Genomic DNA, 24,955 nt, shown 5'->3' with positions numbered 1-24,955 from the left:
GCTACGTCCACAGCATTTCGCTGGTCTACTAGTTTAGTCAATTTGTCAAATAATGAAATAAGATTGGTTTGGCATAATCTGTTCTTTAACAAACCCATGCTGGCTACTAGTTATAACTTTGTTTGCTTCTGGATGTTTGCAGATCTGTTTTTTGATCTATCTTTTCCAGGATCTTCCCAGGCAGGTATCAATGTTAGGCTGATTGGTCTGTAGTTTCCTGGGTGTTTCCCCCCCCCCCTTTCTTGAAGATGAGAATCACATCAGCCCTTTTCCAATGCTCAAGTACTTCCTCGGTGCTCCAGGATTTTTGAAAGATATGGTACAATGACTGTAAATACACACTGGTTTTCAAGCACCTGAATTTTGATAACATGACCGGAGGGATGCTGCGATGGTTGTAAGTGTAAGGACTAATAAAGTCACATTTTTTCAGTGCTGCTTGTAACTTCCAATGTTCACTAAACAAATGGCTATAATTCAAGGACTGCGTATAGTTAAGCGAATGAAAGTGGTGGAGACAAAACAGCGTCCAGGGGGGAGGTACAAAAACTATCCTCATGGTGTCTAGAGAACAACTTGCACCTGAACATCGGCAAGACAAAGGAGATGGTACTAGACTTCCGGAGTAAAAGAGAGGAACCTGCCCCATTTTACATCGTGTGTGTGTGTGTGTGTGGAGGGAGTCTCCTCCTTTAAATTCCTGGGAGTCTACCTCTGTGAAGATCTTATCTGGAAAGTCAATACAACCCAGGTGGCCAGAAAGGCCCAACAGAGACCCCACTTCCTCAGGATCTTGCGGAAGAACAGGATAGAACAATGACTAATGACCCTCTTTTACCGGTCTACTATAGAGAGCGTCCTCTCGCACTGTATCGTGGTTTGGTATGCTGGCTTGACAGCCGCAGATAGGACGATATTACAGAGGGTGGTGAGCACAGCACAAGACATTGTGGGCTGTCCCCTGACACCACTGGATGACCTCGCCAGGGCTCGCTGCCTTGGAAGAGTGAGGAAAATTCTCAGGGATGACTCACACCCTGGTCTCTACATCTTTACTCTCCTACCATCAGGTAGGAGATACAGGAGTATAGCCAGCCGTACCAACCAGCTGAAGAACAGCTTGTATCCATGGGCTGTCAGGCTCCTGAACGGGAAATAACTTTATGCATGATAGACTTGCAAGGCCAGCGCGTTGTGCAATTAGCTCACATGGTGTAACAAGATGGTGGTTTTGTTGTCACTGTGAGTTGGGGGGGGGCACGAAGGGAGGCTCAGCCAATCTCACTGTACAGTATACATGTACTTTGATAATAAAGCTTCATTCATTCATTCATTGCACATGAATGATCTGCTCTTTATATTCCAAGCTACTTTTTTAAAAAAAAAAATGGAATTATTTTGTTCCATGCAGATTTATTAAAGAATATTTATGAAATTTTATTAAGTACATTTATACAGGAGGCTTATAGTATTAAAATAAATCCATCTGTTCATTATCTGATTCAAAGATGTATCTGGCTGCGGCCTTATTCTTGCTGCCTTAACGTCTCCAAAAATTGAAGACGAAAAGTGTTGTGGTGTTAGCACTTAACCACTCTAGCAGTTTTACTTGCCGAGATTTTGTACTTTTCAAAATAACTTTTATTTCTGGGAATTCTGCAACAGGCTTCGATAAAAAACAATAAAATATTCTATAGGGCTCTTATGGAGCAAAAGTGCATCAGTTTGCATAAAACGTGCAGTGTTTTCTACCTTGAAAACGCCTGCCATTACGCGAATAAGCTTTTACGCGGTGGGGGGGGAAGCAGTTATTGAAGGAGCTATCATGCCACTATGCCATACTTAAAACACATACTATTTTCCAAATGGTATCAGAACGGTATCAAGTGCCGAGTAAATAAGCTGTAACAGACTGAGATTGAAAAGACGCTAAGGAACTGATGCTCAAAATTCTATATAATTGGCTATTATTGAAATCTCATAAATGGATTCTTTAAAGTAACTTTCGAAACAGTGTCACAGTGGAGGGCGGAATGGGGAGGGGGGGAGGGCTGGCACAAAATACTGGTCTTTCTAAACCAGGGGTGTCAAACTCAATTTCATTGAGGGCCGCATCAGCATTGCGGTTGTCCTCAGGGGGTCGGGTGGGTATGGCCAGGGTGGGCGTGGCCTACTGGGTGGGCGTGGCTAGAGTGTGTATGGCCTACTGGGTGGGCGTGGCCAGCTCTACATCGTTCGCATCAAGGCTGCCTATGGGGGCCTGGGCAGGAGTGGGACAGATCTGAGGGTCTCTGGGCCAGGGCCAAGGCAGTGGGGGCCGTTCGCTCACTGTTTCCAGGATGGCTTTGCGGGCCACATGAAACCACTTTGCGGGCTGGATCCGGCCCCCGGGCCTTGTGTTTGACATGTCTGTTCTAAACACATACCTTAAATTCAAATGTATCCAGGTCATGGTTGTCCCAAAGGTGCTTTTTCAAGAGGCAACTGGACTTTGAAGACGTTTCGCTTCTCTTCCAAGAAGCTTCTTCAGCTCCCACTTGGGCTCTGTGCCCTCAGGGCTACCTGAATAGTACAAACAGGTGTGAAAACCTCTTGTAACTGCTGAAAGGACTGTGTGGTAAACCAAGAGGCCATCTACCTTAAAACTGAACGGCCCTCTCTCAACAGAGAGAGGGGCACAGAACACCACCTGCCTCCTCTTTACACAGTCCTTTTTAGCAATTTCAAGAAGGTTCCACACCCATTTGCATTATCTAAGTGACCCTGAAGGCACAGATAAACCCCCAAGTAAGTAGCCTCAACGACTCTCAAAGAGAGTGTTAACAACCAGATGACCACCATTCATTTGGAACTGAAGAAGCTTCCTGGACGAGAGAAGCGAAATGTTTTCAAGTAAAAAAAAAACAACACAAGAAACTCCGGTTGCCTTTTGGAAAAGCTCCTTTGGGATATACCTTAAAGCTGTGGTGGTGAACCGGTGGCACGCAGAGCCCTCTCTGTGGGCACGCGCGCCATCATCCCCGTCCTAGGCCTTCAAGCTGTTTTATAAAACAGTTTTATAAAACTTTTATAAAGTTTTATAAAACATTTCGCTTTAGGCCTCCGCCATGTGCAAAAAAAAAAAGTTCAATCAATCAATCAATTTCAACTTCTTCTGGGAAAAAAAAATCTCGCAAAGTTGGAATTGATTGATTGAACTTTTTTAGTTCTACCCAGTCTGCCGTTACCACCGCAGCCATGCCCACCCAATGGGCCACGCCCACCCAATGGGCCACACCCACCCGGCACCCGCTGATACATAAGTGGGTTTTGGGTTGCAATTTGGGCACTCGGTCTCTAAAAGGTTCGCCCTCACTGCCTGAAAGTCTTTATACATGTGGTTGTCTAAAACCAACTCTTACGTAACAGAAACAGTCAGCCGAATGGATAGTTACAAGGCTAATTTGAGGAACTTTTGTTCTTGAAAAGTGCATCTGTTTCCCCCATACTGATACTCTTCCGAATTTCCCAGATATCGGACCAACACGGAGTCTCCAAATATCCAACAAGTCTGAGGACCACCAAATTGGGCAAGACCGATTTCAAATCTAGTTAACTGAATTTCTTGCAAGGCTGTGATTTTATTTAAGGTCCAGATCGGATGTAATTTCATACACATAAAAAAAACTCCCTCAAAGAAAGACATCAGATAGAAGAAGAAAAAATCAATTTCCCACATCTGAATTTTTTGAAGGACATGATTTAAACATTTGGGAAACACCTGCCCAAAATTTCTTACACCACACATTTACCTGTTAGGATTTTATCCCTCCCACCAAAGGAGAAAGAGAACGTGACAGACAAAAGTAAAGAGGGCAACAAATTCAGCAAAGGGTTCTTTTCAAAAATGCATTGAGGTAGTCCTTGACTTATGATCACAACTGGGATGAGAAGTTGCATTGCTAGGCAAGGCAGTTGTTAAGTTGCACCCAATTTTGTGTCCTTTTTTTTTAACCACGGTTGTGAAGCAAATTGCTGCAGTTATTAAGAGAATCATGTGGTTGTTAAGCAAATCCAGCTTTCCTTGTTGAAAGCCAGCTAGGGAGGTCACATAAGGCCAACACATGATCCCATGACACTGAAAGGGTCATTAAATACTTGCTGGTTGTCAAATGATCCAATTTTGTTCATGTGATCATAGGATGCCGTGGCAGTTGTTAAGCATGAGGACTAGTTGTTAAGTCACATTTTTCAGTGTCATTTGTAACTTTAAGCAGTCACTAAAATGGTTGTAACTCATAGGGATATTTATGATAATAGGTCACAAAAAGACGGAGTAGATTACCTGATCAGGATATTAATAGCGTTGCATGCTTCATGTTCAAACTGCATCTCTAAGCCACATGTCCATGTTAAAAGGGTACAGAGTAATCCAAGTCAGGATTCACACTGGGCTTTGGGTTTCCAGATCTACAACGGGCATAATAACTCTCTTGCATTCTTGATTTTTTTTTCATCTACTCCATAAAAATACCTTCCAACACAAAAAAGGGAAACCACACCTTGAAGTTGACCAATTCCATAACTGCATCAACATCAACTGTTTCTGAATTCAAATGCAATAAGAAGCATCAAGTGTAGCTTCTTAGCCACCATTAATGGTGCAAGCAGATAAAAAATTGGCTGTAAATCTCCTATTTCTTTCCTGAGAAAACTGTCAGTCTGAAACACGAATTATTTATTTGAAAGCAATTCTCTTGTACATTATTAACTAAAGCTTAATTTTTTTAAAAAAAAGAATAGATACTTACCAAAGTATCAAGAGAAACAGGTTTCTTTGGCCTCCATACATTCTATGTGACTCCTAATAAAAGAAGAAAATGGCTTTTTTTATCAATTCAAGAACTCCGCTTTTTCTAAACTCTAAAATAAACAGTAGAAATCATAAATCATTAACACAATTAAAAAGACATCAAGCTAACAAAGAGGAACAAGGTTTAGGGGGCAAAACATCTCTAATGTTTTGAGTTCTTAGTTACATTATTTGTCCATAAACTCTAGGATTACAAATAACTAGTTATGATGTTTTACATTGGTTTAATCATGAAGACTTGGCTCCAATTAAACTGACCGAGCTAAGGCTTTTTTTTTTTTTAGGTACTAGCACAAATGAAACTTTTTAAGATGAAATTTTATGTGGTGATCTTAAAGCCTCTCTCTGTAATCTAAAATCAAACTGGCTAATTGGTACGCTTCCCTGCTTTTATGGTTTTATATTAAGATAAATTAAGTGAGATTAAAATCTTATTTGATTTATTTACCTTTTGCAAATGAAGACCGTTTTAAGGTTACATCCTCTGCCTCTGACGAAAAGCGACCGCAATTAGTCAAGTCAGAAAGTCTTTAAAAGCTTTGTGTTTATTGCTTCCGGCACGGAGTAAGGTTGTCATTAAGGTATCAAAACTCTCAGAAAACAACAACAACAAAAAATATATTCCAAAGTTGCGCTAATGAAGAAATGCTCAACAAGATGAAAACTAAGTCACAGGTTATTTTTGATTCTCTGGTGTGTTTTTTTTGCTTGTTTTTTTTTAAAATTTATCTGATTCAGAAATACATTAGCTACCGGTATTTTAAAACAAGAATATTTTTTTTTAAAAAAAGTTGGAATCCAGCCACTCAAAACCCATTTGGATACTTCCTTTAACAACTCTTTAAATCTAAATTGTGTGCATAAATGGAAACAAAAAGAGAGATAGCTATAGTAAATGTAAGGCACCTTTAGGTTTTTACCTTTTTAAAAAAAAAGCAAAAATAGTTGTATAGTATTTTAAGAGGAACCATTTTATGCTGATTGTTGTTAAAAAAAAATCACTCCTTCCCTGTTTACTACTATTTATTAAGGTTTTTAAATAAATAATGCATACTCTCACACACACTGATTTTTCTTTCAAAAGTTTATTTAGTATCAAGCAAGAATAAACTTTGCTTAACACTACAGAACATTTCAAGACTCAAATTACAAAATACCACATTATTTGCATTTGTGATCTCTTTTCCCTTTTTACGCATGTTTGCGAGAGAAAAAACTAGCAAAATAGTTGAAAGGTAAAACTAGAGAAGAACTTAATTGTTGAAAACCTTTAAAATAAAAGGTTACGCTTAGGTTAAAATAACAGATTAACATGTTTAGTAAACCTAGCTGGTTTTAACACTAGTTAAAGGTTTTTTTTTCTTTTTGTATTTTTTTTTAATCACCTATTTTCCTTTTTTTTTTCTTTTCTCTCCCAAATTACAATCCAGAAATAAGAAAGCTCATTTCACGTGTCTTCCTTTTCCTGTACAGGTTTTTCAGTCAGCAAAAAATAGATTAAGCTCAGTCCGTCCATTCAGATTAAGCACTTTGATTTTAATAAAAAGGGATTGTTCATAGAAAAAAATTACTTTGAACAGTTTACAGGACTGGTGGAGATTGGGCAATTCACAACATCGGACAGAATAATCAGTATCTGGCATATGGCTGCTCTCTGTAGCTTCCTTTTGTTGACCTTGCTGAAGGAGCCTTGTGTCTTGAGTTGGTCCACTCTTCCTGTCCTGAAATCACAAAGGAAAAGGGGTAAGACTTTTTTTTCTACCAATCTTCCAGGAGAACATCTATTTCATTTTTTTCTTCTTCCAAATGGAGGAGGAACAGGGGAAGAACCATCCAAAGGGAAAGGCTTTCACCTTTCCTCAATATACTTTTCCTCTGCCCCCAGCGACGCAAACTGCATGGAATTTCTGAACAAAGATTCAAAGCTGGCTCAGAAGAAGGATTCAGACCTCAGCCTGAAGTCTCAGTAAAAGCCGGGCCCAAGCTTAATTCCTCAGGGACAGCTAAGCTCTAGGTCACAGAATTATACTGGTGCCCCTTTCCCCTCTTTAAAGGTAAAGGTAAGGTTCCCCCGCACATGCGTGCTAGTCGTTTCCGACTCTAGGGGCCGGTGCTCATCTCCGTTTCAAAGCCGAAGAGCCAGCGCTTGTCCGAGGATGTCTCCGTGGTCATGTGGCCGGCATGACTAGACGCCAAAGGCGCACGGAACGCTGTTACCTTCCCACCGGAGTGGTCCCTATTTTTCTACTTGCATTTTTTACGTGCTTTCGAACTGCTAGGTTGGCAGAAGCTGGGACGAGTAACAGGCGCTCACTCTGTTACGCGGCACTCGGGGTTCGACCCGCCAAACTGCCGACCTTCTGATCGACAAGCTCAGCGTCCTAACCCACTGAGCCACCACGTCCCTTACCCCCTCTTTAGCAAGAGTTAAAAGCTGCCCTTTTTCCTCGTGTAGGGTTGTGAGTTACATCTGTCTAATTGCGTTAGTGCAACATGTCTAACGGTTCCTTCCTTCTTTCCCCTGCTAACTTCCTCTTCCTGTCCCTCTCACCTTTCTTTGGTTCCCCTTCCTCTCCTCTCCTCCTTCCTTTCCCTCCCACCCAAGAAAGGAAAGAATAGAAAAGAAACAATAACAGTATTATTCCATTCGTCTAAACCACTTTAAAAAAATAACAAGGCATCAGCAATAAAATCCTCACAGTGAATGGACCTTTCTCCCCCCCCCCCTTTGTTTAAAAGCAAGCACTCATTTCTCCCCTTGGGAGAAAATAACTCTTGATTGGGGTATCCCAACCTCAAATGATTCTTCCTTTAACTATACATATGAGTGCCCAAGGATTGATAATATGAGTGCATAATAAGAGCCCTGGAAGTGCAGTGGTTAGAAAGCAGCGTCGCAGGCTGTTTCTGCCCACTGCCAGGAGTTCGATCCTGACCGGCTCAAGGTTGACTCAGCCTTCCAAGATCGGTAAAATGAGGACCCAGATTGTTGGGGGCAATAGGCGGACTCTGTAAACCGCTTAGAGAGGGCTGTAAAGCAGTACGAAGCGGTATATACGTCTAAGTGCTATTGCCACTGCTACATGAAGACCATTCGCGTAACCCTAATCATCTTCAGAAAAGTGAATCCAAGATTGATATCGCAATGTACGTCTGGGGTTCGTTATGCTACTCCGTTTACATTGTTAGAATAGGTAAATCGGAATCAGGAAGGGGATGATAGATGCTTCAGGTCACAGGTCATCTAGACAAAGCAAGGAAAACCTGTCAATTCCCATATTGTGAGCCGTGGTGGCGCAGTGGTTAGAATGCAGTACTGCAGGCTGACTCTGTTCACTGCCAGGAGTTCGATCCCGGCTGGCTCAAGGTTTGACTCAGCCTTCCAACCTTTTGAGTTCAGTGAAACGAAGACCCAGATTGTTGGGGGCCATATGCTGACTCAGAGAGGGCTGTAAAGCACTAGGGCAGGGGTAGGCAACCTCCGCTCTTTTATGACTCATGGACTTCAACTCCCAGAATTCCTGAGTCAGCATAGCTGACTCAGGAATTCTGGGAGTTGAAGTCCATGAGTCATAAAAGAGCCGAGGTTGCCTACCTGTGCACTAGGGGGTGGTATATAGGTCCTACTGCTATTGCAATAAGTGATCCTTGACACTTTTCTTTGCAGGATGATTTGCTACTTCCCCCTCCAGTCCCTGTGCATTAGGTGGGAGAAGAACAGGAGAACTGAGACTTGAGTTGGTGTCAGCAGACGTAAGGGAAGATAGCAATGACTCACTCCCTGTTTGCACCAAGCACACCATGAGCTCAGGGCTAAAATGTTCCCTGCAAGAAGGCGAACAGGAGACAACTCATACTAATGTTGGAAGCGTGGAACGCTCTGAAGTCCACGGGAGACCAATTTAGCATGTTGCAAGGGGGAAAAAAGGAAGGAGGCTTCGGTGATTTTTCTTTTCAAGAAATCATGTAATCAGCTGCTTCCCCTCGAGGTGTCTTAAGAGTCATTTAAACCTGTGACATGGAGACAGCTTGCACGGCAGAATAATTTACTGTCTCATGACAAGTTAAGAAGATGTTTGCTTCAATTGAGAAATGCTGTTTTGTTTAATCTCCTCCCATCTACAAAGAGCCCCAGGGAAACGGGAATTCAGTCTTGTCCCCCACCCCCAACATCTCGCAATTAGCAGGAAAATCTGCAGTCCCTCCCTCTGACGACATGCACAATGTGGTGCATATGTCTGTGATTGTCTTTGTGGGTGTGAAAAGTGTCACTCTCAGTCCCGACTGTAATTTCGAATCCCTGAAACTTAGCCTCAGCTTTAACTTTTATCCAAAAGCATCCTGGAACATCCTTTATATAATACTTCTATTCCATTACAACTTTTAAAGATTCACCCTTGTGCTCCAAACCCTTGCTTCTGATTCATTTGATCCCATTCCCTTTCCCCATTCCGCTTCATGGCTGGCTGGGGAAATTCTGGGACTTGAAAGTCCACACAGCTTCAAGTGGCTGAGGTTGAGAAACACTTCGAGAGATAAAATGGGAGTTGTTCCATAAACTGTGGTGCCCACGCCATCCAAACTAGTGGAACGGGCTAATACCTTGGCCAAATTCCCTTAGATGGCCAGTCACTTTGGGTAGTCCCCATTTTACAGTTTGGCTGGTGAAATGGTAAATTTAACTTCCTAATCGCTCCACTTTGGGACTGACCCCACAATCCCCTGCTGTATAAAATAGCAAATGACAAAACAGCAGAACCACAAAGCAGCATCATATAGGCTAGTCCAGGGGTAGGCAACCTTGGCTCTTTTATGACTCATAGCCTTCAACTCCCAGAATTCCTGAGCCAGCATGGCTCAGCTTGGAAACCTCTCCCTTTCCCCTCAGCGGGGCTGGCTCAGGAATTCTGGGAGTCGAAGTCCACAAGTCATAAAAGAGCCAAGGTTGCCTACCCCTGGGCTAGTCCAATCATAGCTCCATGCAGGAATTTAAACCCAGCAACCATGAATTGCGGTGATCTAATATTTACAATAACTATATAGAATAAAAATAAATTCCTTCCCCGCACACACACACCTTTCTGTGTCTGAAACTAACTTTGTTAACTTTTAACTTGGAATCTGCCTGTCTGTCATTTCAAACTCCTCTTCTGTGTAATACCGCATGCCGGAACGAGAGAAGGGGAACATATCTTGAATAATTTCATTTCCATTCGTAATTCATTCCCGTTTTCAATAATAACAACAACACGGAGCATTTTCACCGTCAAGGCTGACTCGAAATACAACTCTACTCGCAACTTGACAACAGAAACAAAGTGAGGGGGGAGGGGAATGCTTGGAATGTATTAGGAGCTGGGAGGGAGGTGAGGAATTTTCCTGAGCCTTTTGTAGACCTTTCAAAGCTGCAGACTGTTTTCCCCAAAATAAAAATAATGCGTTGAGGGAATTAACAATGCTGTGGGTTTTTTGGTTTTTTATGCACAAAAACCTCAAGAGCCAGCTGTGCTTCTTCTGTAACTGTACGGATCGATTAGTAAAGTTATACTCTTGGTAAATAATGTCCCAGGAGTTTCTTTTGCTGCATATGCCAACGGGACAGTTGACAAATTTACACCGGGAAACATACGGGCACCATCACCTTTTTCTTTTTCCACATCAAAGTTTATTCCAGAGCATTAAAAGTACTCACTGTAAGAATCGTACGTCTCGTCGTTCAAGCCATGGGCGTAGTCATAGTAATCACCACCACTGTTTGGAAGAAAAAAAAAGGAAATATATGCATCTGGTTACAAGACAGCATGAAAATACAAACCTACTTAGCGGATCCGTTTTTACATGGCTTTTAAAAGCAGCAAGAAGACATTAGCGGGCACTGCATATTGACACACTAAACTCCAAGCATCCCTGTGTCAGGTGACCACACCCACACCCACACACAGACATATATATATATATATATGTTTCTTGAGAGAGAGAGAGAGAGAGAGAGAGAGAGAGAGAGAGAGAGAACCATTTAACAACAACAATACTAACAGTGATACCCGCAGTTATCGGCAACGATGTCCAAAACCTTTGCAAAATACATCAAGAAATTGCAGCTTCCTGCAATAACTCCAGCAAAGCTACAAAAAACTGCACTACTCGGAACATCTTACATTTTAAGGAGCTACCTGGTTGATACCTAGGATGCTGGCAGCAGCCCGTGTCAACCATTAGCGCCAGTCAATTTGAGTGTTCAGTTGACTGAGTTTCATGTTTAATGAATAAAAGTTATATAATAATAATAATAATAATGATGATGATGATGATGATGTTGGAAGGGACCTTGGAGGTCATATAGTCCAACCCCCCTGCTCAGGCAGGAAACCCTATACCATTTCAGACAAATTTATTTTATTTTATTTTAATTCCATTTATATCCCGCCCTTCTCCAAAGACTCAGGGCTGCCTATGTCTTCTCAAAGTAGAGACGAATGAAATCTTCTCTTGTGGTTGTGTGGTTAACGTTATGGGCTTAGTGGCTCACAAAGAGGTCTGTCACGTACAATGTCTCCAAGGCACGAAGGAGTTTGCTGGTCACCATCTCAGGGGTGGCACTAAGGACCCCTCAACTGACTGCGGGTCTGTTTTAGGCCAACCTGGTCCTTGACACAAGCTAACTCCTTGTTCTACTGAATCTTTAAGATTCTTTTCAGTAACCAAAAAAAAAAAAAAAAGAATGGGAAGCTATCAAGACTAATTTGCTGTGACTGGTCCCATCCATCACAGCAACTGCTTTGCTAAAGCCCCCACAACATGCTGTCAGGTCAAATATGTCCTCTGCCCAAACAGACTGCCCCCCCTGCTCTACATTTCTGTCTTGTTAACTGAGACAGATGTTAACTCTTACAGCTGGAAACTTTTGAAACTAAGGTGTTCCTTTGACATAAGCTCCTGGGTTGAAAAGGACACATCTTGGACTCTAAGAGGAGTGAGCGGCATATCCCATGCAAAAGTATCAGGGCTTTTCAGAGAGGGTAAGGATCTGAATGGGTTTCTTGGCTTTACTGTATTAAGCTAATTTTAGGGTTTAAATTATGCTAATCAGTGGAACAACTGGCCTCCAGAAGTTTTGGGTGCTCCATCACTGGAGGATTTTAAGAAGAGACTGGACAACCATTTGTCTGAAATGGTATAGGGTCTCCTGCCTGAGCAGGGGGGGGGGTTGGACTAGAAGATCTCCAAGGTCTCTTCCCAACTGTTATTTAGCTATTCTGCTACAGCTTTCATGTGTTCCCCATCAGAACACAGGAAGGAACCAAGCCACTATATATGTTCAGCAATTAGTTTGGTGTAGTAATGGAGGTGCTGGCCTAGAAAGCAGGAGACGGCGAGTTCTAGTCTCACCTTAGGCATGAATGCCAGCTGGGCAATTTTGAGCCAGTCACTCACTTTCAACCTAACTCACCTCACAGGGTTGCTGCTGTGGGGAACATAGGAGAAGGAATATTTTGTATGTTTGCCACCTTGAATTATTTATAACTATAAGGGGAAGGAAGGAAGGAAGGAAGGAAGGAAGGAAGGAAGGAAGGAAGGAAGGAAGGAAGGAAGGAAGGAAGGAAGGAAGGAAGGAAAGAGACTGTGGGTGGCTGGATGCTTGAAGGTTGCTAAATCCTGCCTTGGCCCATGAGCTCTAAATTAAAGTTAGGATACCCAAATGTCAGTTTGCTCCTCAGGAATATTCTAGATCAGGGGCTCTTCAAACGTGGCCCTTTTATGACTTGTGGACTTCAACTCCCAGAATTCCTCAGCCAGCGTGCCTGGCTGAGGAATTCTGGGAGTTGAAGTCCACAAGTCATAAAAGGGCCAAGTTTGAAGAGCCCCTGATCTAGAATATTCTCCAGCCAGGCTCCTTTCAGATGAATCGAATCCGCAGTCAGCATAGCCTGCTAGCAAGCTTTCTACCTGCTGCAGGAGTTGTGGTGGGGTTTATTTTTGTTTGTTTGTTTGTTTTGAGCAGAGAAACAACGTTTGCGGCCTGGGCCACGAATTGAAAGCTTCATTATTGCATTGATTGCAATCATTCTCCCTCTGCATGGCTAGTCACCCTCCCCTATGGAAAGCACATTAGATAACTATCAGTGCTACAAGGGGGTGTGGGCCCAACAAACACCGCTCTTAAGATACTCCAGGAAGAAACCCCAACAAGAATTATGGAACACAGTCTGAACAGCTTTTCAGAAGAAGAAAACAGTAATCCAGTTTTTGACTCACAAAACTTTACCTCACACACACACCCCTCCAATCACACCAAGATGCTCATATCTTGATGGGAGACCTTTGAAGTGACACATGCTATTCCTCCCTACGATATCTTGATTACTTATTGCAGGGCCCATCAAGGCTGGGAGCTTCCAGCAGCTGAGCCCCTGTTCCACTCCCTGTCAATCCTGTCAGAACTACTTTAGCTGGGCTTCATTTTATAAACCCAAGTGCCTGTTAAAGCAAGTATGACTCGTCTTCCCTGGCATGTAAACAGCAAAAGCAATAATCCTTGGAAAAGGAAGAAAAATCACTTATTTACACTGAAGGCATATAAATGTTATTAGCTGACAGACACTTCACTGACATTAATCGTATAAAAAAAAAAGAAGAAGAAGGAGAACTGGTAACTCAAAGCGATTGCTGAGTAAAGCCAGCATTTTGGCAGGTTCAACTTGGCCTGGAAGGTAACAGCATCCCGCCTGGGTAACCCTCGGCAGACTGAAGAGGAGCTGACTTATTAAAATACAAAACCTCCTTTGTTAACTATTACTTTATTTAGAAAACTGCAACCCAAATAGGAAACTATAGCTAGGTGACTGATTGCCGGGATCAAAATTTGCAATGTGGCCTTGGTTTCAAAGTCCAATTGAGAATTTTCTTCTTGCCTAACACAAAAACGTATTTTGTGTGTCTGGTATTTCTGCTATCGCTTCATAGTCACCTGAAATTATACTTTAAAGCTTGGTCACTTGAAGATGTGTGGACTTCAGCTCCCAGAATACCCTAGTCAGCTATGCTGAGTGGGGAATTCTGGGAGTTGAAGTCCACACATCTTCAAGTGGCCAACAGAATAAAGCTCTTTGCACCCTGCTCAATGAAAATTTATGCCCACTTGCGACTACAAGTGCTATTGTTTTTCTTGATAAAATAATTTTGGTCAGAGGGAAAAATACTCAGCAGGTAGTACTGTGGTTTCTTTGCCCGTGGCCGAAAGACAACATGAGGTGCCAAAAGGCGTAAGCAGGAAGGCTGCAGGAATTGTCAGAATCCGCAAATCCCGAGATCTGCATGGTTGGAAGATGTGACTCAAGGGTTGAAATCATTTTTACACGGGACAATAGGATGTTCCTCTTAACATGTCATTTTAGTTTCATTTCAGGGGAAAAAAACAACAAAGATGCTGCTACTCTCGCTGGGGAAAAAACTAGGAGACAGACGTACAAGGTAGTCCTTGAGTTATGACCACAATTGAGCCCAAAATTTATGTTGCTAAGTGAAACATTTGGTGAGTTTTTCCCCACTTTACGACCTTTCTTGCCACCATTGTTAAGTGAATCACTGCACTTATTAAGCCAGTAAGCTGGTTGTTAAGTGAATCTGGATACTCTATTGACTTTGCCTGTCAGAAGGTCGCAAAAGCTGATCGCACGACTCCGGGAAACTGCAACCGTCATAAACATGAACCACTTGCCAAGCATCTGAATTTTGATCATGTGACCATCGGCATGCTACAATGGTCGTGTGAAAAACAGTCATATAATCACTTTTTTCAGTGTTGTTGTAACTTTGAAGGGTCACTAAATGAGCTGTTATAAATTGAGGATTACCAGTATTTGCAACAGGCTTGTAGAGCTTTTGACTTCAAAGTCATCAAAAAAATCGATAAAGTGTTTATAGTTTCATGTTGTGCACCAGCTGTGCCTATTTCCTAAACAGGCAGCCTTTTCACACTGTCATTCATGCCCAAGCCAGAGGCCCCTTCTAAATGTGATAAAGAAATAAAAGAAATCTTAACTGGATTCATTATGTATAAACGAATGAATGAATTCCAACCTGGCCCAAAACAGAACCACTAAATCACGGTCACTGCTAAGTGCCAGAAATATCACAGGCAGAAACTGACTGGGAAGTGAAGAATTCATTTAGTTTTCTTAAAATAAGCCAGCAGACAAAACAAAAACCCTGTTTTGACCTGCACAAACATGGTAAAAAATGACAAGGTGGCTCAAAAGTTGTACAGGTTTCTCCAAGCAGGTCGTGATAAAAGTTGATCTGGAACCCAGAACACGTTGGGTCTTTCCAGATTTCAACTGAGACAAATCAGGGGGGGGGGAGGCGCTCTCAATGGAACAGGGGCACCTTGCCACTCTCTCCCTCCTCCTGTGTGGTTGTGCACGATGGGAGTTGTGGGAGTTGAGCTCCACACATCTTCAAGCGGCCACAGTTGAGAAACAGTGATCTAAAGCAATAGCTCGCTTGCGTCTTCAGGTTTACCTATCTTTCCAATCTACTAGAGCAGAGGTTCCCAACTTTTTGGGTGCCAGGGACCGGTTCCGTGGAGAGAGGGTTTTTTTTTTTTTGTGGACCGGAGAAGGTGTGGTTTTACATGCTGCCTGCATCCTGCAGATGGGGCTTCACTTGTTTGCACGGACCTGTTTCTGACATGCCGCAGACCGGTGCTGGTCCACGGACTGGGGGTTGGGGGACCTTTGTACTAGACCAGAGGTCCCCAAACTTTTTGGCACCAGGGAGCGGTTTCACGGAAGACAATTTTTCCAAAGACCCGGGTTGGGGGAGGTTTCAGGATTCATTACATTTATTCTAAGTTTTCTAAATAAACAAACAAATAAACAAGGCGCTTTTATTTCTATTATTATTACATTGTATTGGATTAGGCCAGTGACTTTCTGCTTCTAAGAAAGTGGGAAGGAAAAGAGGCAATCCTTAAGCTCAGCCTTCCGGCAAAACAAACCAAAGACCCAGCAAGTTGAGGAAGTGCTGAGAAAACCATTCAAAAAGAGAACGGGGGGGGGGGGGGAGAAGAGAAGGAGGACGCTGCACAAGCCCAGCAGCCCTGGGAAAGGTGCAAATTAAAGCAGGCAGAAAATTGCCAAAACAGGCTTGAAGTGAAACGTAGCTTTCTCCTTGCCCCTATTTGCACCCTGAAAAAGTACCCTCACAAACACACACCTTGGGGGTGGGGGGTGGGATCCACCTCCAACAAGGTTTTGGGGAAGCCCCCGCTTGCAAGCTGGGCTGGCGCCCGCTTGCCTTACAAACTTGGAGACTTGCGCGAAGGGAGCACAAGCCCAGCTAGGGTGCCGGGGGGGGGGGGAGGAAGAGGAGGAAAGTGAGGAAGAAGAGGAGGAAGAAAAAGTAGCAGGAGGGAGAGGAAGCAGGAAGAGGAGGAGAAAGGACGCTGAGCTCAGATGTTGCAAGCACAGCTGCTGGAGAACCTTGGCACCGAGCAAGCCGGCTTGTGCCCTGCCACTCTCCCGCCCCTGCCCAGATCCCTGCAGACACGCTGCATTGCCTCTAGCTGCGCGGCCCAGTTCCTAACTGGCCGTGGCCCAGTACCGGTCCACGGACCAGGGGTTGGGGACCCCCGTCCTAGAGAATCATAAATCAAATCGATCGACTGAGCGAGAGAAGCTGCGCTAAAGCCCCACGGATTTGCTCCCAGGAGAGCAAAGTTCCCCAGATCAGCTCTTCCATCTCTTAGCGTCAACAGGTCTTCCACTTGCTTGACCTCTGCCGGCAAAGGCCCCCTGCGTGGTTCACTTACGTGGACTAGCTTGAATGCACAATCCTCTTCTGCATGGATAGCACTATCAGGTTGAAAGCCTCCGGTCAGCTGGAAGGAGACGTGCCTAATCATGTTAGATCAAGAGCCGTGGAGATCCGTATCAGGTTAAGGCTTGGGCAAGCTTGGCCCCCTTGGTGTAAACGCTATGAATTATGAAACCCTACTTTCTCCTGGCCGAATAAAATGTCTTCTCCCTGCATCTGTACAAACGAAAACCTGCTTATATTTCTCTTAAGGGAAAAGGCTTAAGATGCTCCTCGTGCAAACGTTACGCTTTCAGAAAAGGACGGGCGCTCCTCAACTTTCAACAGTTCGTTTAGTGACCATTCGAAGTTACAACAGCACTGAAAAAAGCGACTGACAACCATTTTCCCACACACACACAAACACACACACTTATGACCGATGCGGCATCCCCATGGCCACATGATCAAAATTCAGACGCTTGGCAACCAACTCGTATTGATGACGGCAGCAGCAGTGTCTTGCGGGTCACGTGATCCCCTTGCGCAACCTTCTGGCACGCAGCGTCAATGGGGGAAGTCAAGACTCACTTAGCAACCACATTATTAGCTTAACAACTGCAGTGGCTCACTTCACAACGGTGGCAAGAAAGGTTGCAAAATGGGCCAAAACTCACTTAACAAGCGTCTCACTTAAGCAACAGAAATTTTGGGCTCAACTGTGGTCGTACGTTGGGGACTACCCCTATTTACTAACGGCTCGAGGCCATTTCCAAGGATGACAGAAGAGGCAGCTTCGTTTTTTTCTAATAAAAAGATCCTTCCGCATCTTCCCTATTGTTTGGCATTAGGAGGGTAGCATTTAATCAATAGCAGCGTCCCCCCCCCCCCCCCGTTTCTTCCGCCGTGGCTTTTGTGCTCTGCTCATTTGGGCCTTATTTGTGGTGAGGTAGGTTAACATCAGCAAGAACATCAATCCTGATTTTTTTTTTCATCCTTTACTCCACTCTGGCACTTGTAGCCAGCTTTCATCCCCTACAGCTAATGGTTGCTTGGTTGTCTCCCAAGCAATTAAAACAAATATAAACAGGATAATCTCCAGCTGTAGCATAATCTTAAAATGTCTTTTATCTCTGAGAATAGCGTGTCAGAGCCCTCGCCATACAAAACACTCTCGGGCTTACAGAGAATAAGCCTTCAGATGATCCCTTTTAAAGTACTAATTTTTGCTTGGCTTTTTTCACCCCAAGCGGGGTTGCCTCCAAACGTATTTATTTTTATTGACTGATTCGTGGTTTTGGTTTTTTTTAGGCCACTCATCATCTTAATCCCTGGGTGTTGTACAAGAGGCTAGGTTGGGAGCAGAGTTAATGAGCTGGCTGGAACGCTGCAAGTGTTCTACACATCTTGAATTTATTTATCCAATTTCTCTAGCCGCCTATCTCAATCCAACTGGACGGCGAATTAATACCACAGCAATTAAAACCACAATAACGATTACACATTGTCTGAGTGACCAGATTTGGCTAGACTAGAGCAAGTACATAGCCTATCTCCATGTTTTTAATTTACAGGCACTTCCATGTCTAAACTGTTTCTGCTTTCTAAAATCTGCTGCGTATTTGCTGGATGGGGAATTCTGGGAGTTGAAGTCCACACACCTAAAAGTTGTCAGCTTGAAAAAAACTCTGCTTTGCACACTTGTCTTTAGTTGTCTCATTGGTAAAACATTTTCATTCCCTGCCGAAGAGTTACAAACTGGTTGCAGGGATTGGGTATGACTCTAGTTTAATGAAAAGAAGGGTTAGGGATGACATGACAGCAGCGTTCCAACATCTGAGGGGTTGCCACAAGGAAGAGGGGGTCCAAAGCCCCAGAAGGCAGGACCAGGAGCAATGGATGAAAACTAATCAAGGAGAGAAGCAACACAGAACTGAGGAGAAATTTCCTGACAGAACAATTAATCAGTGGAAGGACTTCCCTCCAGAAGCTGTGGATGCTCCATCATTGGAAGTTTTTTAAGAAGGGACAGGACAAACATTCATCCAAAATGGTATAAGGCAGGGGTAGGCAACCTTGGCTCTTTTATGACTCGTGGACTTCAACTCCCAGAATTCCTGAGCCAGCATAGCTGGCTCAGGAATTCTGGGAGTTGAAGTCCACGAGTCATAAAAGAGCCAAGGTTGCCTACTCCTGGTATAAGGTCTCCTGCTTGAGCAGAGGGCTGGAGTGGAAGACCTCCAACTCTAGGTCCCTTCCAACTCTATCATTTTGTTAGTCTGTTATTCCTTACAATGCAGAGTGAAGTCGTCGTTAAGATCATCCTCCATGTTGTTTCTAAAATACCGCAAGCACACGGGGGGGGGGGGCACCCAGAGTTAATCAGGGCTGTCTCCACAAATTCCTTCATGTCCCCACAAAAATAAATTAGCAGCTTTATTAGCCCCACTGCCTTCCATCTCTTCAGATGGGATGGGCTCCACAACTGAGGCCAAATTTCTGTTGCTAAGCAAAACAGTTGTGAGGTTTAACCCCATTTTACGACATTTCTTGCCTTCCTTGTTAAGTGACCCCACTGTAGTTAAGTTAGGAACACGACTATTAAGTGAAACTGGCTTCCCCATTGACTTTGCTTGTCAGAAAGTCGCAAAAGGGGATCATCACGTGATTCCCCAGGACTCTGCAACCGTCATAAATATGAGTCTGTTGCCAAGTGTCCGAATTTTGATCACGTGACCCTGGGGATGCTGCAACAGTCGTTAAGTGTGAACGTATGTCACTTTCTGGGTGCCGTTGTAATTTTGAATGGTCACTAAACGAACAACTGTAAGAGGAGGACCACCTAAATCTGAAATTTCCAGATCTTTCTCCATCACCACATTGCTTAGAATCTTACAATTTATCTTTTACACAGCAAATTTCCCTTCTCCGCGAAGGTTTTAACGCAGAACGCACACAAAAGCCAGGGATAATTAAAACTCCTCTCCCAAGAAGGCCATTTCGACTGTGGGCGCAACAAAATTTCCAGGTCCGAAACTAAACAACTTTCCTGGGAACAAAGCTTGGCTTTTTCCTTGCTTCCTCAACTTAAGAGCACACGAAAACCTGGAACGCTTCCCTCTCTGAGCCTTCTGTGATCAGGAAAAACAAAGTGGCTTGCTTAAAATTCAAACGTATTTCTAATTGAGGCTGAACAAGCCTTCCAGATTTGACTCCCGTTCACAGGACATCCTCTGCCATGTGGAGACGAGAAAAGTTTTTTTTAAAAAAATGAGCCTCTCACTTTTAACACAACACGGCTTTCTTGGGAACAGAACTGCTTTCAAAGGAGAGAAAGCAGATGCCTCATTAAAACTCACTCTTACCTCCATTAGTTACTTTTCCTTGTGAAAGTCAAGCAATCCCGTATTTCTGAGCAGTAGATTTTACAGACGTCTTCACGTCTGTTCCCCGGCAGACAGGAATACATTTTTATGACCTCAACGTGATGGATATCCTTGAGACAGATATATTACAGCTCAGAGCAGCTTCACTTACATAGTGCAATGTTTCAAATGGGAAAAGGTTTTTTTTTGTTCTTTTTAAGAATAATGAGTATAGAGCTGCATTTGGTTTTCAGTCCTTCTATTTAGCTCAGGGGGTCTTCCAACTTGGCCCTTTTTGTGACTTGTGGACTTCCAATTCCCAGAATTCCTCAGCCAGACACGCTGGCTGAGGAATTCTGGGAGCTGAAAGTCCACAAGTCATAAAACGGGCAAGTCTGAAGACCCCTGATTTAGCTCATTCCCCACACCAGTGTTTCACACCAACTCCCAGAATTCTCCAGCCACCTTAAAGGTACCAAAGTTGAGAAATACCGCTACACACCATCTTTTCATCTTGTTCAAATTGGCCAAATAAATTAGGAGTAGATCCTACACCATTCCAGATTAAGCGGCTGTCCAGTCTCTTCTTAAAAGCCAACATATCCACGATTTCTGAAGACAAGCTGTTCCCCTGGTTAATTGTTCTCACTGTCAGGAAATTTCTCCTTGGTTCTAGGTTGCTTCTCTCCTTGATTAGTTTCTATCCACTGTTTCTTGTCCTGCCTTCAGGGGCTTTGGAGAATAGGTTGAATCTCCTCCTCTTTCTGGCAGCCCCTCAAATATAGGAATATTGGTACCATGTCATCTCCTAGTCCTTCTCTGATCTAGACTAGCCATCTTACTAAGGCTTTATCAAGATATAAATACTATATTCTCTCTCTCTCTCTCTCTCTCTCTCTCTCTGTGTGTGTGTATATACACCACAGGTCGGCAACCTGCGGCTCCGGAGCCGCATGCGGCTCTTTGAGCCGTCTCTTGCGGCTCCCAGCCCCCCGGTGCGCGCGCACCTCTTCCAACGGGCAGTGGTGCGCGCGCACCTCTCCAAATGGAGAGTGGCACCGCCCGTTTGGAGAGGTGCATGCGCACCTCCCCGAATGGGGGGAGGTGCACGCGTACCTCCGCGCGAAGGGGCAGCGGTGCCGCTCTTTCAGGAAGCTGCCGCGGCCCGTCTCTGAAGCTGCCGAAAGCGGCAGCTTAGCAGACGGGCCGCGGCAGCTTCCTGAAAGAGCGGCGCCCCTGCCCATTCCGAGAGGTGCGCGCGCACCTCTCCGAACGACCGGAGTTGCGCGCGCACCTCCCCAAACCTTTGGGGAGGTGCGCGCGTACCTCCGCGCGAAGGGGCAGCGGTGCCGCTCTTTCAGGAAGCTGCCGCGGCCCGTCTCTGAAGCTGCCGAAAGCGGCAGCTTAGCAGACGGGCCGCGGCAGCTTCCTCAAAGAGCGGCACCCTTGCCCATTCCGAGAGGTGCGCGCGCACCTCTCCGAACGACCGGAGTTGCGCGCGCACCTCCCCAAACCTTTGGGGAGGTGCGCGCGTACCTCCGCGCGAAGGGGCAGCGGTGCCGCTCTTTGAGGAAGCTGCCACGGCCCGTCTGCAAAGCTGCCGAAAGCGGCAGCTTTGCAGACGGGCCGTCGCCGTCGGGCAACCGGGAACCGGTTCCATCTCATTTTTTAAAAAATGGCAGCCGCGTGCGTCCGCGCATGCGCAAAAAACCTTTTTGCGCATGCGCGTGCATGGACACACGCATGCGGCTCCCTCTTTTTTTAATTTGTGATGGAACCGGTTCCCAGTGGCTCTTTTTCTTTTTTAGGTTGCCGACCCCTGGTATACACATACATACATACACACACACACACATACACATTATACACAGACACAAGCACATATAAAGATCTGGACTTGGACATGACACATTTGAGCTTAGGACCATCCCAACATTCCTCATCCAATCTGTTGACCATCAGCAACATCTCTCTCACAAATCTGAGAAAGAAGTTACATACTATGCCTCACATTTAACCACTCAAATCTTCTCCTTAGCAAAAGAACCCCCGAATAGTATTCAATTTACAAAGGCCGCATTGGGGGGGAAAAAATGATTGCAAGTAATGAGTTGTTAAGATTTCTATTTTATTTTGTGTTGCGTTGGAAGGCTACTCCTAACTTGTAAATTTAGGATACACCAATAGAGAGAAAAGGCTGCATTAACCAGCAGCGATACCGCCGAGTAGCTCTGCATACGTGATAAGTGTTTAAAATGTTATTTATTTGGATAGGACTGGCGATGTACTCTACTCAAATAAAAATCAAGAGAAATGGAAGCCCGACGCTAGCAAGTCTGTCTGAGTAAGGTTTTTAAAATCTCAATGCTACCCTTTCAAAATGCAATGCGGGCCTTCAGGACTTGAATTATCCAATTACACCCACTCTAAAAATCCAAGAAGAATGTTGCCGCGTGCCTGCGCAACGACGCAGCATCATTTGCCCTGTGATGGATAACTGCAGAGCATCACAAGCACAGCTTGGGTGCTCTCAACCTCTGAGAGAGGCGCCACAGCGTTCACAAGCCAAAAGAATTTCCCGGCAATACACTTTTGAGGGTTGCTGTTTTCTTTCTTATTGGACTCAGTTCATTAAATTCAGTCCTCAACTGTGGCTTAAGAACATCTGACAGACTTTCAGCCTTCCAGTCAATGCCCTCCTGCCACAAATTCATAGAAGCCACTCAATTTTGGGAGGAAGAGGGGCAGACAGCTGTAACAACGGGGGAAAAAAAAGAAATGGCGAAGAAAATAAAGCAAGAAAAAAGAAGAACTAATGATGAGAACTAATGAGTAGAAAACCCTTGAGATTTTAACGATGACTTCGTGCATTTCGATGGCCATGTCCAGTCTTGCATGTAAAGTTCAGAAGTCTTACTTTAGGTCCCTTTCTTTTTAATTTTGATTCAGCCAAACCAGATCTAACTGACCCCCTAAACTCCATGAATTAGCCAGCAGCCTCATTCAGAGATGTGGTAGCACACCTATCCATCATTAGTAAGTGTGCTACTGTGGAAGCATTCTCAAAATTCCTTGAGGAATTGATAGAAGAGAATATTTGTAGCTCAGGGTTGAACTGTGGGGTCCTTCGTGCTCTTTCATTTTGTTTTTTTCAAGACACACCTAACTACCTAACTAGTTACCATCATCAGTGCTAGAAGGGAGTGGCGTTTGCTCTCTGTTTATATACAAGTGACTTGCCCTGACAGTGTTGTTGAATCAAGTGTTGTTGAACCACAAAACTCCCACCAGCATTGACAGGGCAAGCCGCTTGTATATAAATAGAAAGCAACCCCGCTTCCTTTGTAGCACTGGTGACGTTTCCTAAATAAACCTTTATTGTCAAAGTACAACATGTGTACATTGAGATTAGCTGAGCCTCCCCCCCCCCGTGCTCTCTCCCCCCAACACACAGTGACAACAAACCCTCCATCCCACCACACCATGTGAACCAACTACACCACACACCGGCCTCCCAAGTCAATTCTGCATGAGATTATGTCCCATTTAAAATCCTAACAGCCCACGGAGAAAAGCTATTTTTCAGCCTGTTGGTACGGCTGGCTATATTCCTATATCTCCTACCGGATGGTAGGAGAGTAAAGAGATACCGTCCAGGGTGTGAGTCATCCCTGAGAATCTTCCTCACTCTTCCAAGGCAACGAGCCCCGGTGAGGTCATCCAGTGGTGTCAGGGGAAAGCCCACAATGTCTTGTGCTGTGCTCACTACCCTCTGTAATACTTTCCTATCCGCGGCTGCCAGACCAGCATACCAAACCACAATACCATACGAGAGGACGCTCTCTATGGTAGACCGGTAAAAGAGGGTCATTAGCTGTTGTTCTACCCTGTTCTTCCGCAAGATCCTAAGAAAGTGAAGCCTCTGTTGGGCCTTTCTAGCCACCTGAGTTGTGTTAACTTTCCAGGTCAGATCTTCACAGAGGTAGACTCCCAGAAATTTAAAGGAGGAAACTGTCTCTACACAGTCCTCCCCGATGTAAAGTGGGGCAGGTTCCTCCTTTTTTCTCCGGAAGTCTAACACCATCTCTTTCGTCTTGCTGATGTTTAGGTGCAAGTTGTTGTTACTACACCATATGGATAGTTTTTGTACCTCCGCCCTATATGCTGTCTCATCCCCACCTGTAATAAGACCCACCACAGTTGTATCATCTGCGAACTTGATTATCGCAGTGGATGGGTCAGATGATACACAATCATACTTGTTGGATAATGAAACATCTGTCAAAAAAAAAAAACATCCAAAGCTCATCCAAGGATCCTTGAGGATCAATTTAAATTTTTCTCCTCTCCTCCTTCTCTCCTCTCCTCTTCTCCCCTCCCCTTCCTTCCTCCTCTCCACAACCTTATGCTGAAATGGCTTATTTCTTGATAATTCCAAAAATATATGTTTAATATCTTATAAGAGACACTTCAGAAATCAGGATAAAAGCAATCCTTCCTTTTACACCGGGTGGGAAACAAATTCCTTCTTTTTTCCGAAAGCTGGTCACATCTTCTGAGTTTTAGTAACAAACTTCATTCTCTGCCATGTTAACTCTCTTGCAGCATCTGTCACTGCCATGAATGGCTGATCGTAAGTATCTTGGTAGTGATCTGAGCGCTATTAAGCAGATGGTAGCGCTAAATCCAAATGATGTAGTACATCTCCCTGTTGGACTCCGTTTCCATACTCTACCATTATTCCATAATTCCTCTGTGATAAATCTTATGTATGCTAGAGAACATTTAAATAGCGGGCTGACATCAGCAACAGATTTATCAGCAATGGTTTGCATTTGCCCCTATTATTGCCTCTGCAAACACTTGTGTGGGAGACGGCAAAAACCCACAAGGCTGGCACAGCCCAGTGGCCTAATTTTGTGCACAGCAAGTGTTTTGTGCA

The 24,955-nt window shown here is 44.2% G+C and overlaps 1 protein-coding gene across 7 annotated transcripts in view; it reads right to left on the bottom strand.

The window, feature by feature from the left end:
• KHDRBS3 (KH RNA binding domain containing, signal transduction associated 3) overlaps positions 1 to 24,955 on the bottom strand; it is a 118,172-nt gene that overhangs the window by 4,461 nt on the left and 88,756 nt on the right. The window contains exons 8-12 of one of the 7 annotated variants that reach the window (XR_014026038.1): positions 10,545 to 10,603; positions 6,424 to 6,573; positions 5,301 to 5,442; positions 4,791 to 4,843; positions 4,325 to 4,513 (exon numbers count right to left, since the gene is read on the bottom strand). Coding sequence is in view for 2 of the 7 variants with exons in the window: in XM_081324719.1 (XP_081180845.1) it covers positions 6,482 to 6,573; positions 10,545 to 10,603 (151 nt within the window). In the remaining 5 variants the exon portion in view is untranslated. Of the gene's footprint in view, positions 1 to 4,324; positions 4,514 to 4,790; positions 4,844 to 5,300; positions 5,443 to 5,917; positions 6,574 to 7,905; positions 8,097 to 10,544; positions 10,604 to 24,955 lie in introns of those variants that run through there. The other 6 variants (XR_014026039.1, XR_014026040.1, XR_014026041.1 and 3 more) reach the window with 6 other exon arrangements.

The sequence above is a fragment of the Vipera berus genome (genome assembly GCF_964194415.1).
Source record: "Vipera berus genome assembly, chromosome: 3".
NCBI lineage: Eukaryota > Metazoa > Chordata > Lepidosauria > Squamata > Viperidae > Vipera > Vipera berus.
Note: the sequence above shows the minus strand (reverse complement) of the source record. Positions and strands in the feature narration are given on the sequence as shown.